Source organism: Mustela nigripes, chromosome 3 (assembly GCF_022355385.1).
Source record: "Mustela nigripes isolate SB6536 chromosome 3, MUSNIG.SB6536, whole genome shotgun sequence".
Taxonomy (NCBI): Eukaryota; Metazoa; Chordata; class Mammalia; order Carnivora; family Mustelidae; genus Mustela; species Mustela nigripes.
Genome location: NC_081559.1, coordinates 125755208 through 125771725, shown reverse-complemented (window position 1 = coordinate 125771725; position 16518 = coordinate 125755208). Strand labels below are relative to the sequence as shown.

The window sequence follows — 16518 nt, the reverse complement described above, 5'->3', positions numbered from 1 at the left end:
GTAGGGCGGCACACTTACTAGGAGAGTGATTACAAAATAATGTCTGCCTATCACTTTCTCTATTAAAGACCTGTTCGCAGGTGAATTTTGTTCATATTAAGCCTGATTTTGCACTGCTTTCTGCCTATCGATCTTTCCAACAAACGACAGAAACAGTCCAATAAACTCACCAGAAGGCAGAAGTACCATAGTTTCCAGAATGTAGTACACTGTTTTTATGTTTAGTGCTCTGTCATTATCAATATATCAGATTCTGAATCTGAAATAATTCTGTCATTTTCTCATTTTCTGTCTATATATATATATATATATATATATATATGCGCATATGTGTGTGTGTGCGTGTATATATATATTCTGTCATATATAAATCTGTCATTATCAATGTATCAGATTCTGAATCTGAAATAACTGCATGAAGAGCATATACAAGGCCGGTCTGTTAAGAGGTGTCTGAACGAGGACTCCTATCAGGGTCTTCTCATCTCAGACCCACTGCATGATGGAATCGCTCCTACATTCGGTCCTATTCTGCCAAGCCTCCCAGGGAGCAAGAGGCCCTGGATTACTCCCAGACCACATGGGGAAAGGGGAGGAATGCCTTGCATTCCGTCTGCCAATCCGGTCGCTTTGCATTAGCATGCCGGTATAGATCTGGAGAAGATTCAGAGAGCAAACTGTTCACCAGCAGCCTGACGTCAGCCTGAAAAAAAGGAACTAGCGGGCGCTGGAGCCGCGTGGGCACAGTCTGCGCACTGGAGCTGGTCTTGCATCCTTGGTCCCATGAAGATGTTGGCGATTATCTAAGATCTCACAAAGCTGACTTTTCAAATGATTCCGACGAGAGTGAGGGAAGAAAGGTTTTGGCCCCCGAAGGACAGGAACGAAGGGAAAGCTAGAGTGGGATCTGATTTGCAGAAGGTGTTGCCCAGGGACGCCGGGGGCGCGGCTATTTTCCTGGCTAGAAAGTGATTTGGAAACAAAAGCGCACGGAATGAACGCTGCTGCGGAAGAACAGAATGGCGAGAGAGCAGAGAGGATTTTCGTTCTCGCGATATTGCACTGAATTTATTTAATCCTTCGTCTCTGTCCTTTTGGAAATAACGGGTTTGGCCTATGCTCAGTGCCTGGGATAGAAAAATCAATAGGAAGGCCCCTGCCCTCAAAGAGTTCACAGTCCAGTATAGGAGACAGGCCGTGCAACAATGGCAGTACAATCACTTAGAAGCTTCAGGAAAGCACTAGATGCCGTCGAGAACTTGGGTTGGCACAGAGGAGGGAACCCTAAATCATTGGCCATTTTAGGGCGGGCTTACCTTAAGGCGGGAAGAGACATCTTGGTTGGGAAAGTGCAAGTTTATGCCTTTTGTTCAGTCAGAATGGTTCAGTCCCTCCTTTCACACCCAGAATGTAACAGGTTGGTTGTGCAACTCCTTGATCATCTTCACTATTGCCAGGAAAACAGGAAAGGGAATAACAGGAAGGGATGTGGAAAAGGTTTTCCAAACAGAGGCAGTGATAGAAGTAGTGGCAGAGATTTTTTGGGCCATATGTAAAGTACTATGCAATGAGGAACTCTAGGGTGCATCTTGGGTGACCAAAGATGCAGTCGGGAATGAGGTTAACAATGCTTAACACTTGGCCTGGCACCAGCCCGGGGTCTTTCTGGGTGGACATCATCCATGTACAAGTGGTAGAGCCATTCTCCTCATATGTTTGAAACTAAAGAAGTGGACATTCACTTAATAATCTGAGCGAGTAGTGAAGAATTTTAGGACGTGGCCGGGGAGAAGGAAGTCTAGTGTAATGCACTGATCTTGGCATCATGTAGGGTATCACGCAGTAGAGAGAAAGGTAAGAGACTCACTTCGTGTATCTGTTAGTCATGTGTGTGGTGCTGGGTGCTTCCTCCGGGAAGCCTGGCCTTCATGACAGCCCCACGACAGGGCCATGAACGCTCACAGGGGCCACTTCTTCCCAAATTCACAGCTACCGAGTGGCAGAGAGGGGGTCCGAAATGCCACTCTGGATCATTTGACCCTGTGGTTTTTGTAACATGCCTCCTGCCTCTGCTGAACGGCTCTGGTTCGGTTAGCACTGACTCTGGAGTGAAGCGTGTTCTTAAGGAAATGCCCATCGTCGGTCAGTGGGTACCATCACAGAAATAACAGAATAAAGGCTGCTGTCCTCATAGCTCTGGAATTGGTTATGCTATTCGATCATGCCACATTTACGTTGGGATTCCTAAAACTTGAATGTTGATTGAGCCTTTTCTTTGGCCAGGCTCTTGTTTCCCTTGAGCTGACTTCTCCCGTAGGATGGTTTTCCGCCATCAGACCAGAACAGAGACTCTGCCCCACTCATTTAACTGACTCAATTCCTTAAGGCTCTCTGTCCTTGTTGATGGAGGACATGAGTACAGCCTGCCTCACAGGATTAAAGCAGTAAATCAACATGTGTGCACTTGTTACACAAGAAGCAGAAAATTCATGTTACCTGCTGTCACCGAGACTGGGGGCTGATACGTAGTAGGTGCAACATGAGATGTGTTCAATGAATGAATGAATAACTACCATATTTTTATCTGGGACTGTGTCAGTACCATTGAATTTTGAAAGGTGTTTTTGTTGTTGTTGTTGTTTGTTTGTTTGTTTTTAAGATCTTATTAATTAATTTATTTATTTGAGAGAGAGAGAGAGAAAGACTAGGGAGGAGGAACAGAGGAGAGGGAGAAGCAGGCTCCCCGCTGAGCAGGGAGCCTGACACAAGATACCTACCCGCATCCCGCATCCCAGGATCCTGAGATCATGACCATTGCCGAAGGCAGACACTTCACCAACTGAGCCACCCAGGTGCCCCAGTACCATTGAATTTTAATGAGCCAGTGAGATCAGGCTGAACTACTTACCCCAGATCTTCCCATGTGGTGATAGATTCTTCTCTCAATTTTTCAACAAAAGAGCATCATATGGTGCCATTCCAGAAAATAAAACAAAGGAGACCAATCACTTCTCACTGTGCAGTATAAATAAGGTTTAGATTAGAAGCACGCAAGCTGTTTCCAGCAACAAGACTTGTAGTTTCAGATCTGACATGTTTCTGACAAAGGAGGATGAAGGACTGGCGAGAATGCTACCAAAAAAAAAATAAGAAGAAGAAGAAGAAAGAAAGAAAGAAAAAAGAAAAAAAAAGAAAGAAAGTCAAATGAGAGTGCAGGACGATCTAAGGGGAATAGTTCGAACTACTATAAACACGTAGACAATAAAAGAAACTTTGGAATGGAAACTCTGTAGATGCATATAATGCATATGCCTTGGGAAGAGGGATGTCTTCTGCACAAAGCCTTAAGCTAATGCAGGGAAAATTATGCCATAAGCTTCAGAAAAATGGATAAGTCGGCAGGGAAAGTCACATGAGATCACGGATTAAATATCAAAGGAGGTTATGCAAAAATAGATATAACTGAATAGTATTTGAAGATGTTAAAGAAAATTTAGGAAAATATACTCCTTCTGATAATAACAAAATGGATTGAGTGACTTCCCAGGTTTCTCAAAATGACAGATATATGCCAAATAGAGCTTTGCTTCCTTTCACAGTGGACAAACTCAGACTCAATAACCTCAAGGATTTAATCCAGTTTCTTAAAATGTCATTATGTTTCTATTTGGAAAACAGAAACTCTCTGTCTCTTGAAAAAAATTAATGTCAGATACAATCTTGAAAAGAAGAAAAGAATGGATATAAACTAAACATCTTGTATTTCTAATTGGTCAAGTCTGCCCTGAAAATACCAGAATATATTTCAACACCTGTCCTACCATTAGGAGATTTTAATTACCATAAATCTATTCCTGTAACATCGTTGTTATATTTAGACACAATGTTATTTTCTGAGTAATAATAATAGGGAAGTGAGAATCTCCATCTTAATAAATCTGTACCTTCCTATTTGTATTTTTATTTGGTACTACTACTTTTAATTTCAAAATTATTCAATAATTGTTTGTCCTCAAATCTTTTTTAAAAGTTTGTGTAAGCCACTCAGTTGTCACCTAACCAGTCTATAACTTCTGTTAATCACTTTTATAAATCCATCCTGCAGGTCTCCTAACCTTACTAATACTCTGAACTTCTGCTAGTCTCTTACATTCTTCTTTTGTTTTTCCCAGAAAGGGGCATGATCTTCCAGACCAGACACATGTAGAAAAAATACTCTCACTTTTTTTTCTGTGCATGTCAGATACTAAATATGCTTGCTGTGCTTAAGAAGGAAGACTAGCAATAAAAGAGCCAACCCCCCAAAAGTGATGACTTTCATACTTTTCATTCCACATCTATGCAGGATTAGGAGCTGTGGTAAATGAGGTGAGAACTGATATCATGTGGAAATAGTGAGCTTAGGTTAAGGATTGCCAGCAAGTTTGAATGTACTTCTCAAATTGTTCCCTTACTGCATGGATTCAGAAAAATTTGTCTAAAACATGACAAGTTAAAGGAATGTTCTGAACCGATCATTTGAAACGACACTAGTTTCAACTGAACAGTGTAGAGTTTTACAGCTTTATGCTTTATAGAGATTCAGAAATTACTTGGGAATTCATTTCAAAAATAATATTCCTACCTGGAATCAGAAATCATTGCTCCTGATTTTCTAATATCACACACTTTGTGGAGGAAGGCCTTTTGGTTAAAACCATGAGTGTTTTCAATCATTTAAACTTATTTCCATTAGACTCACTAGAATGGAGTTGGACTGATATTTAAGCTTCTATCCCATACATTCTTTGCTTTCTTAAATAATGCATAATGAAAATGTATTGCTTTGTATTGGAAGGTGGGGGTTAATGAAGATTTCTAGAAACTTGCTTTTTTTTTTCTTTCAAACGGAGTGATGTTTTCACGATACAGGAAAATCTTTGGTCTCTTACTTATTACTATTTCATAAGTTTGTTTCGGTCTTTGCCCAGGAATTGAAAAGAGAATTAATGATTTTTTTTTTTAAGATTTTGTTTATGTATTTGTGTGTGTGTGTGAGAGAGAGAGCAAGCATGAGCAGGGGGAGGGGCGGAGGGAGAAGCAGACTCCCGGCTGAGCCGGGAGCCTCATGTGGGACTCGATCTCGGGACCCTGGGATCATGACCCGAGTCAAGGACAGATGCTTAACCCACGGGGCCACCCAAGTACCCCAGAATTAATGATTCTTAAATAAAATATAATGAAGGTGGAATAAAGATGGGATCAGATTCGTGCAGCTGTGCTCCTAAGAGCACCATCGCCTACTGCGTACGACGGGGCACTGTCCTCGTAGTCCAGAAAGCAGAGCCTGTAGTGAAAGATCACGTGTTAATGCTGGGAGGACGGGCCCAGGGAAACTCCGGTGAGGTAGAAAGGAAGCGAGAGGGGGAAATGAGGAGACGGGGAAAGCAAACGGTGAGGCACATATTTCCAAACTGTCAGAGCTTTGCAGAAAATCCCTCCTGGTTTCTGTACGAGGGGCTTCTCTAAAGAGGTTCCAGGGAATGTTCAGGTCAGTCCCCTCTCCTGGGTCTCCTTTCCTCCACACTCTCAGGACAGGTAGCTCAGCCCTTCTGCATGGGCTCTGGGGGAAATCAGAACTTCTTTGTCTCGAGCCCAGGTGCAGAGCCATCTGATGGAAGCTGGTATCAGACTTGGGGCTCCTCAGTCACTAGCTTTGGTGGCAGCGGAAGCAGTCAGTCCAGGGTTTCAGGACTATGGGCACCGTATCATCCAGTCCTGAAAGCTAAGTCAAAGCAGGCTGAGAAGACCTGGGCTGGGGCACATGTGATTGGATGTAGGTCTCAGACAAGTGACTTACCTCGTTTGTGCCTCAGTGTTGTCATCTGTAAAATGGGAAGTGATAAGAGTCACCATATTACAAGATAATTAGAAAAACTAACTGCCTTTAAACATTTGATGTGATTCGAAAGTGTCTGAAAGGTGAGAAAAAATGGCTTGAACCATCATGGCACCACGATCTTAAGTAGGGAGCCTATACTTAAAAGAAGGTACAGGTGTGGGGTTGCGTTATAGGTTTATGCACAGCCTTATTATTATTATTGAAAATTCAGTTCCCGAAGCTAACCAAAACAAGGTGATAGACAAGTCTTCCAAATAAATCTATCATGAGGACAAAAATGAGATATAAATTCAGTTCAGAAAAAAAAAAAAAAGCCAGATTCTATGTTCTGGGCACAGTATTTGAGTTGTGGGTCCACTACTCTCTCTCTGCCTTCCAATGGCCAAACCTTCCCGGCAGCCTGGCTCTGCCGGGATCTTATTTCTTCCCTGTGCCTTTCACAATCACCAGAGTTTTTACCACTCAAGTTCAGGTGATGGGAGTCTGAGGGAAAGGGGTTCTCTTTCCTGTTTCAGCTCTGTGTGCTCTCTGATTGTAACCTGCATCCATTCAAAACCCCAGCAGAGAACTGCTTTCTTTGCTCGGGGTGTTGATAGCCTGTTTTCGGCTCCTTCTCCTTTCCTTTCAGTGGGAGCCACACTGTTCCGGCCCTTGTGCTCAGGACTGGTAGCTTTCAGCCTGGCTCTGCCTGGAGGCATGTTACTTTAGACTATCTTGCATCAACACAGTCAGCCTTGAAGCGGAAAGATAAATAAACACAGATTCCCTCTCCTGTGTCCCGAGACCCTGTACCTTGAGAATGGGAGGCTGGGTAGTAAGTGTAGGAGTTTGCCTTGCTCTGTTTTTATTGGCTACATTGTTGCTGGGCATGTGAACCACACTGAGAGCTATTGTTTGTTATCACCCCTCATAGCAGCTTTCAAAATGCTTTGGGTCAATGAAACAACAAAAGTCTTTGACTTCATTGCTCCTAACTTAAGTTATTTCTTCCAATATTCAAAAGGAGGAGGGGGGAAAGATGACTTATAATCTTATATTGAGCCAAGCAACCCAAAAATACTTTATTTTGAGGCGATTGCCCTCACTTATGATTTATTATAATGCATCTTCTCAGAAATGTCAAATAAACTCCCTGATATAAACATTTCTAATTTTAGCTCTCAAAAAAAAATCAAGGTATCAAATATTCCTTCAGAAAACACCCAGAAATGTAAGGTTTTCCCTTTTATAGGCAGTACAGTGCGACACTGTTCCATGGGTTCTGTGAGGTTCTCCTCCACACCCACCCGAGAGCAGTTTTCTGGGTTTTCCTCTAATGGTTTCCCTAAAAAGATCCCATTTCCTGTACCAATGCCAATGATTGATTTATAGTTCCCATTCTGCCTTTGATTTTTTCTGGTTTTAGTGGTTTGGGTAACCTCATACTGCCCATTTCTGCTCATCATTCACTAGGTTCAGACAGTGTTGGATGTCTGCTCTAGTTTTTAAATAGAAGATATAATAACTACCTAGTTTGAAAAGCTCTTTGGGATTATGGGTTCGGTTAATATCCTCTAAAAACAATTTCAAAAAACTGTAGTAGAAGATTATAAATGACTTTTTATGTGATTGCCTCCCCTGGTGCTTTGAAATAAAAACACAATAAAGAGTCTAAAAGCAGTTGGTCAGAAAGGCTAATCCCGAGTTGATGCCATTTACACTTAGATTTGAATAAGCCAGCCTCTTTATTCTTTCAGACTTTGCTTCAGGTTTTAAATTGAGAATACATGGAAATTAAAAGTCCTAGTATGCCTAGATATAGTTTTGAAAAGTTATAATGCCTGAATTCCATTGATTTCTAAGAATAATAACTGTGATAAACATGAGGAGTAAGGAAATGTAATTAGTTATTTTTAATAAAACAATTTTATTGTGACAGTTATTAACAATGTTCATCTAATATGTGGTCCCAGGTAAAGCAAAGCCAGGTCATTAATGCAATAAGGCAGATGTTGTCCCTTTGAGATTGTGTGCTATGCATCTAGGCCGTCGAGAAATACAAAGAGTCATAGAGTCTGATCCCCCGGTTTTATGATTGATGGAGTATAAAGCAGCGTGTCCTTGTGGCAAAGTCTTCTACTAGGAATCCAGACCTTGAGTCTAGTCCCAGATGGACCATGTGACCAATAAAAAGTCTGTTTTTCCAGTCATAAAGGGAGAGGTTCAGCTCGGAGGCCTTCAGGGATCTTTCCAAGACTGAAAGTCTAGAGCTCTCTGCACTACAATTCCACTTCAAATGACATGTGCCCACTACACAGATCATAGTCTAAGGAGGGTCCATCCATGCAAGGCCTGCTGGGAACCCTGGAAACAGCTCCTGGAGGGAGTGTGGGTAGGGAGAGTTGTGAACAGTATGCCAATGACCTTAACCGGATGGGACGTGAGCGTGGTGAGGACGTAGGGTCTGGAGGGAGAGGGTCTGGGATCAGGGCCCAAGACTTAGTCCAACCACAAGGAGTCCTGACACACGTATGCATTTTTGTTTGGTAACTCAAAAGTCTTCAGAAAGAGGACATATGCTCATTTACAGCTGGGTCTTTTGATTCTTCACCAATCTATATGTTTTTTAATTATATAAAAATCTTAAGGAAGAGCTACAGCTAACATTTAAGTAATGGTGTCCTAGGGATTTCTGTACATTCTTTTAAGGACTTTCTGCTCCTAGAGTAATCCACAGTTGACCCCTTTCCAAAGCCTTCAAACCATTCTCTAAAAGTTGAATCTTCTTTCTCTTCTCAAGTGATCACCTTCTCTAGGAAAGTAATCTATTTAATCAAACAAGTATTACTTAATTTTTCATAACTAGACATTTCCCGAGGGTGAACTATGTGCTGGCCCTAAGCTATAGAGACAACACTAAAGATAACTAAGATGTGCAGTGTGTCTGGTAGCTCCCAGCTCAGTCCCGTTAGTCTCCTAATAACAAAACCCATCTGGAACCAGAGGGCTCCCTGGGGGTGCCCAGAGGCAGGAAACAGCCTAGCCCTGACCAAGGGAAACCACGGGGTATAAGAAAATACCAAAGGGTGTAAGAGACATGTAAGAGCAAGTGGAAGGGAAGAAAGGCATTCTGGATGAAGAGCTGTGAACGGATGTGGGTTGTACTGAGACACAGTGAGTCCAGGGACTCTCACAGCAACAGCAACATGGCTTCTGTTCCCTTAGAAAGCAGGCATATCATGAAACAGATGTCATCCCTTCTTGTGTTTTTACATCGGAGGTCCTCTAGAAATAAGCTTTCAGAGCTTCTTAGTTAGGGTGCACCAGAGAAACAGAACCAACAGGACATGTGACTTACTATCATTGTCCCATTTGATTGTGGAGGCTGGGAAGTCCAAAACAAGTGGAGAAGCTGGAAAGGGGAGCCCATGCTATAGTTTCAGTACAAAAGTTGGCAGGCTTAAGGCCTAAGAAAAACTGATGTTTCAAGTCAAGACTGATGACAGAAAAAGACTGTTGTTCCAGTTCAGTCAGTCAGGTAGGAGGAGTTCCTTCTCACTCTCAGGAGAGTCAGCCTTTTTGTTCCATTTAGGCCTTCAACTGATTATATGAGGCCCACCTCCCAACAGGGAGGGTGGTCTTCTTTACTCATTCTACCAATTCAAATTTTAAGTTCATCCAAAAATACCCTCATGGACACACCCAGAATGATATTTGACTGACTATCTTGGCACCCTGGGGCCCCATCCAGGTGACACAAGGTAAACCATCATCCTACCTCCTCTCAATATTTTAAGGCTTAATTATAAATTATCTGGCAATATTCCACCAGCCTGATTACTAAATTGGCAGCTCACTATGACTCTTGGTTTTTTTGGAAGCCTCACAGGGCCATAGAAATTCCGGACAGTGTCTCGGGATTGAGATATCGCCAACACTCTGCTTTAATAGTTTATCGACATGGTTTCCAGAACCGATAGCCAACTCATCATTGTAATTCAGAATCTATATGTTCTGATGGTTAAGTGCGTGTCCTAGAATGTCGGCTCTTGAAGCTTGAGCATCTGTAGCTTAAATTCTCTGTGCCTTTGTGTCTTTCTTGGTAAAATGTAGGTAATAACCCCAATGTATTAATAATCCCCAACTCCTGGTTGTTGTGAAGATTGAATCTGTTAATACATATCAGTTAATACGTGGAAAGCTACAAGCAGGTGATGGGGACATGGAGCGTACTCCAAAAATTAGCTATTCCCGTATTCACATACCTTTTATTGTAAAATGCTGCTTCAGCCTTGGCTCAATGTTAGTTAAGCTTTGGTACTTTTTGAGGAAAGAGTCTTTATCATCGGATATGCTCAATTAGCATACACTTTGGATAGACTCAAACCAAAACTTCAAAGCCTTAGTTGGCTTGAGAACAACGCCAGATTTAGAAAATGAGTTCGAGAACATGAAATAGAAAGTAACACATTTCTAGAATATGCATTGGCCGTGGAGTATTTGATCCACTCCACTACTTCTGCTCAGTCGAGTTTGTTATAGTCAGAGAAACTGTCCATATTTTAAATGGTTCTTTGGCATTTTAACATTAAAAACATTTGCAAACAAACCAACAGCGGGTGGGGGTGGAGGAATGCTGAATGATGCTTTTTGTCAGGTTGTGAGTTCTTAGCACTAACGGGTGGATTGACCTGGGGGCTAGCCTGTCTTTGGGTGGAAGGCGTTCACCTGACTGATGGAAAAGCAGCCTTGGGTAAGTCACTTGGACTCATGACTCCTGAGCCAGATGACAAAGCAGCCAAATGTCTAGCTGGTCTTTTCTAAGTGTACTATTTCTGACTTGTCCTAACAACCCCATCATTTAGTAAGTGATTTCGTATCTGTTTAGATAAGTTTGTTCGTAGAACATGAAATACATTTGCAAGATGATGTGTGAGGAAACCCTTCAGTTCCTTGAACTTAACCTTGTGAGTGCTTCAGTGTCCTTGGGAATGTCTTTACTTGTTTCTGGGAATCTTCAGGGCACCCACCTGCTGTAGGCTCCCGTTGAGGCTGGGGGGTATCCCAGTGTTTGTACAACCCTCTTACATTAGCAGCTCATGGGTGATGGAATACAATGTCTATAACACTGTTTTCTCTTTTTGGTTGATAGATAAAATATGTCCATATTGCTATGTACTTGCACCTCCATCAGTAACACTGCTCTGTCTTGAAAAGTCATTTTTCAGATTTTCAAGTTCCCCTGTCTGACATTCGTCTGGCAATGGAAGTATATTCAGAGTCAGCTCTTTGAAGCTCACTGTATTAGTCCACTTGATTATTTCCTAGGGGAAATTCTTCTTCGAACTAAAAAAAGAATGCTTTGCCCATTTATCAAATGACTAAAGATAGCCGGGGATCACGTCTGAATGGAGTGATTACTGCTTTTGAAAACCCCAATAATGAAAAGTATGTTATTGTTGTTGTTGCGTGGCCGCTGCTTGAGCTATCCCACGGTTCTGCCATTGTACCCCTGAGTCTCCTCCTCCCTTCTTGTTCCCGACTCGCAAATGTGTGTATGAATTTCTGTGCCTCCGTGATACCTACATGAATTCTGTATCTCTGAAAAATTTGAGAGAGGAATGTTGAATCGCGGAGCTTGTACGTTTTTACTGGTATTCATGGTCATGATCATTCTTTGCCACGGTTGTAGCCCCACACACCTTTTGCAAGTGTTATTATAAAGTCATAACCATTCTTCGGAAGGCTATTGCGATGAAGCCAGTTTCAGCCTGTTTTAAAAGATCTGCACTTTTTCACTCTGAAGAGCTAAACTCAGAACGCTTTGAGCTGTGCCTTCGTGTATTTGTATAGTGTAAAGCTCCATTCATTTAATACTTCATTACAACTGAACTGCAGTCCGTATACGTGGTATGCAAAATGAGCCATTTTGTTTTAAAACAGATTGCAGATGAAAGGAAGCCATTCATTTCTTGCTTGCTTGCTGTAATTACTAGAGCACTAATTACTCCAAATCACTGACATCCAGGGTCAGGAAGGATGGCAACAGAAACGTCAAAGAAAAGATGGGGCTCACTTGGCTATGACAGATTTTCCATACTCCCAACCACAGTATTTTTTTTTTTTTTAATGGCTACTGTTTTCCAGTTTGATGGTGAAAACAGCAACAACAAACATGCACACAGTCAAGATTGCTGAATGTTTACTATTATTTCATTCGCAGTTTGACGGTGAGAACATGTATATGAGCATGACAGAGCCGAGCCAGGACTATGTGCCAGCCAGCCAGGTGGGTTAATTAATCTTCTCTGCCTTGTTTCAAATTGTAATTAAACAAATTCAAAGAGTTGCATTGCAAATGAGTAGCACTATCAGTAACTGCCGCAATCAGGAATAATCATAATTTATAAACAAAGCATTTAAGCCTTGTTTCCAGTTAATGAGATAGAGCTGATAAAACACCGGAGTTGGCATTTGTTGAAAGATACTACCCTGTTTCCTCTCCAGAATGGCAAGCAGCTGTTTTGCCAGCATGATCTTTCCTAAACAGTTGTTTTACCTTTAGGAAATAAAGTCTTTACAGGTGCGGGTTATTTGTGCTTCTGACTATAGACGAGTTAATCATTATAAGCTACACATGTCACAGATAGCTTTCATTATCAACCATTGGGGCAGTCTTCAATACAATATTACATTTATAACCAAAATCACGTGGCCGGTTTGCACTATATGGCTGCCTTCAGAATCTACTGGGTGGGTAGCTTTCCAGCCAAAATGCGCGATATGATTGAAACCTTTTGAGAGCACGTTTGTATCCATTTCCCTGGGAATGGTTGACAAGGTATTTAATCATGAGAAGTGACAACAAAAGTCCAATGAAAATGTAAATGGTTACATGAAAAGTAAATTCTGGATTATTTATTTTTAGATACTTAAGACCAGACCCTTTAATCTGGTGAGGGCATTTAAAGCAAAATTGTAAGTGCCCGAAGATGCCAGCACACCATAATATGTAAGGACATTGTAAGGAAAAATAAACACATGGATAAGTGAAAGCAAAGGGAGAGTTCATAGGAGCATTTTGTAGATTTGGACATTTTTTTTTTTTTCTGGAATAGCAAAACCATGGCAGTTGGAAATTTTATGTATCAGTACCTATGGCAGAAACCCTAAGACAGGAGTTTCCAGTGCCCACATAACCGCCCAGAGAGATTTGATATGATAACTGGGATGGGTGGGGGAACGGAGAACAAAAATAAAACTTCTGTTTTTCTTCATGGTGGTTGTTAGTGAATTAATCTAATGTATATGTTAGGGGTGCACTTGATGAAGCTTTGAAATTTCTCTAAGAACAAAATGTCTCTTGCTTAACTCAAAACAGAGGCAAGCCTGCCTCTCCATGAACTTTGCATTTAGAAGTCATTACCATCACTGCCTTCTCTGGCAGACATTCTGCAAACCACACGATATTGTTCAGACGAGAAGGTCATCATTAAGCTCAAAGATCCGGACTCCATTTCCTTCCATTCAACTGAGTTGATCACTTTCAGAATACCTTTGGAAGGCTGAGCCCTGCATTTACAATTCTGACTTCACTGAATTCATTCGGCTAAGTAGCCTCCGAGATCCAGAGGTAGTTTTGAATAGGACTGTTTGATTAAAAAATGAAAAATGTTACTATTAATTTTCTTCTAACCATCAATCCCCAAACTGTACTGACAAGTTTAGTATTACTATTAGATTAAAGCAACCTAGTATCATCTCTTTGGTGCCTTTAGGGTTTTGAAGTGTAAGGGCTAATTGAATTTGTTTGAAACAGTAGAAACACAAACTCAATAAATGATTGCCGTTATAAAGCAGCTGGTCCCTTTCAGAGAATCATTATGTCTGTCTTAAAGACTTTTGGATAAAAGATTGGAAATTCAAAGCATATACATCATAACAACTTGGCTTCTTAGATTTTTAAATTCAAGTACAATGGATACGGTGATGGCCCAGACTAAAATCAAACAACTAACATTATTTCTTTTAATATGTCAGTCAGGAGTACTAAGGATGTTTTAAATACCAGTGGTGATTTATGAAAGAGTAAAGAGCCCCACATACTTTTTGGGTTTTGTAAAGATCTGACAGGTTTGTGTGCCAGAAGCAGACTATTTTTTTAATAATGTAGCACATATGAAAATATTTCTTGAATGTGCTATTTTAAAAAACTAGACTAATGCAAGATAATATGTACTCTGGGGGAAATAAACTTTGCAAATTACATAAGTTGAATGGCCTTCGCTAAATTTTACGCTTAATATTCCTTTTGTTTACTGTAATAAAGTGTGTTCAAAAATTCATTACCTGCTATTCTTTTAGGAAATTTTAATCAATTTACCCCTTTCGGCAACCATAAATAGGATTTTAGTCATCTTACAGGGAAAAAAATAGTTTTCTTCCTTTTCCTACATAACATCAAACATCTGCATAGTTTAGTAATCCAAGACAACTTGCCTCATAGCGTCACTCAACAATTATAATTCCTGTTCAATTTTCAAATCAGTACATGCTTTGGGACTTACAGACTAAGTTGCTAAGTAGCAACATATGGTACACTACTGCTCCTGTGATGTTGCTGGGAGCAAATAGCATAATTCTAAACTTGAAATGATTTTTATAGAAAGCCAATGCTGGAATAGCTCCAGAAATGGAAGTACACTGTAAAAATTAATGATATTCTTTTAGACAGTCCCAAAGGGCTCTTTGGCACTATCTACTGCATGCATTCTATACCTCTTAAGCTAGTGTATACAGATCCTTAAAATTTTTTGCATATAATTTTGTAATTGATAGGCAGTTTTTAAATTGAATATACTACCTTATAATAGGCCTGACAAATATGCAATAAAACCCATGACATTTCCACTTCTCCCTGCCTCCATTCTTGGAATATTGGCTCTTTTCTCCTCTAATAGTTTGCTCTAAGTGTGCTAGAGCTGGGTCTAGCTAGCTCAGTACTTTTATTTTATTTTATTTTTGAGAGAGAGTGTGAGCTCTGCGGGAGGGTAGGGATGGGCAGAGGGAGAGGGAGAGAGCAAATCTTAAGCAGGCTCCACATCCAGGCTGGATCCCAGTCTCACAACCCTGAGATAATGACCTGAGCCAAAATTAAGAGTTGGACGCTTAACTGACTGAGCCACCCAGATGCCGCAACAAGTACTTTAATTTAAACACCATTTAACTTTTTTTTTCTTTTTTCTTTCTTTTTTCTTTATTTCTTTTTTTTTTTTTAACTCTGCATGGAATTTGAAGCATGTGATGCGAGTTTCCTTAGTGTGTCCCCAGACCCTAGTTAAGCAGGCCCATTTTGCTTGATACTTCATGAGCTTGCAGATTCCGTCCTAAATAGTTTGTGGGAATATGTGAGCATGTTAAAGAAAGGAAAGCCAGATGTGAAGAGTAGCCAATAGTCCTTCATAAACTCACTTCTTTCTACTCTTAACCTGTCCTGTCTCTGTGACCAATATGGTAGAATATACAACAGCAAGGCAGGAGGGAATTGGGCTTCCCAACTTAGCTTCGACTCTTCCCTAGAATCTTCCGACCCCACTCAGATTCACTTGCTATGAGGCCTTTCTCTTTCCCTGAAAAAACTCTAGCCCCTTTCTCCAACCCCTGGAATTATGGTACCTTCTCTTCCTTATATGTGATTCTACTCAAGACACAAGTGTTCATTTGAATTACATACATCAAAGGAAACAGGAGTCCGAATCTCTTGATTGAAACTTTCTATGGCACCAACATTATTTATTTATGTTTAGTTTTGAATATGTGCCATTACTTTTTCTCATTCTTTCTCTTCTGTGGAAGTTTCCAGAATATCATTTTCCATGGTTACCTGTTCCTTCTGAGCTTTCCACCCACACTGGCAATCTTCCTTTCTTCTCTAGATGCAGAAATATTCTCATGCATGCCTCAGTCAGGGTGCTGTGTGAAAAAGGACTGATCTTTTTTGTACAAGAAATAATCTTCTAATGGGGGAAATCAGAAAATTTTTCTAGTTGTCAGGTCATGGAGAAGCTTAATTCTTAAGAAAGTTACCCGATTGAACCCGATTAGATCATAAGCGTAACACCATCTACCCAGTCATCAAGACACGGACTTTGAGAGTCTCCCTTACCACTGAGCCCTGAGCGAGTGTTGTCATTATTTAGATAGTGCCGATTCTACTTTTTGGCATAACTTTTGAATCTGTTTCCTCTTTCCTTCTACGTGACTATTGCCTGCGCTCCAGGCTCACAGTCTCTCATCAATTTCTCTCCTCTCCCCTCGCTTCCACCTTTCCATTTCTCCTCGCCCTGTTGCCAAATGCCAAACGATCCATGTCTCTTCCCTCCTTACACACCCCAGGCCTCTCCCGGCGGAGCTGGAGTTATTGATGTACATATTTGCCCCTCTGTGACATGTAGCATACTAGAATTGGTACCCCTTTTCTTGTCTTGCCCACCTGATGGTAAGGTCTCAAAGACAGGACTAGCCCTTGTTTCTCCCTGGATCCCCTGTGCCTTGAGTGTCTGGCATCGGAAGTACGCAATATTATTTGTTGAGAGACAAGAAAGTGATTAAAATATTCTGCATACATTTTTTGAAAATCATTTTAACTCTTTGGGTCT

The 16518-nt window shown here is 40.9% G+C and overlaps 1 protein-coding gene across 2 annotated transcripts in view; it reads left to right on the top strand.

Annotated features, from left to right (window-relative positions):
* The window catches only part of TOX (thymocyte selection associated high mobility group box), a 302580-nt gene that overhangs the window by 140771 nt on the left and 145291 nt on the right, over positions 1–16518 (top strand). Inside the window, exon 2 of one of the 2 annotated variants that reach the window (XM_059394619.1) lies at positions 12084–12149. The exons of the other annotated variant lie outside the window; for it this stretch is intronic. Within the exon in view, the coding sequence (XP_059250602.1) occupies positions 12084–12149 (66 nt within the window). The remainder of the gene's footprint in view (positions 1–12083; positions 12150–16518) is intronic. 2 annotated transcript variants of the gene reach the window in all.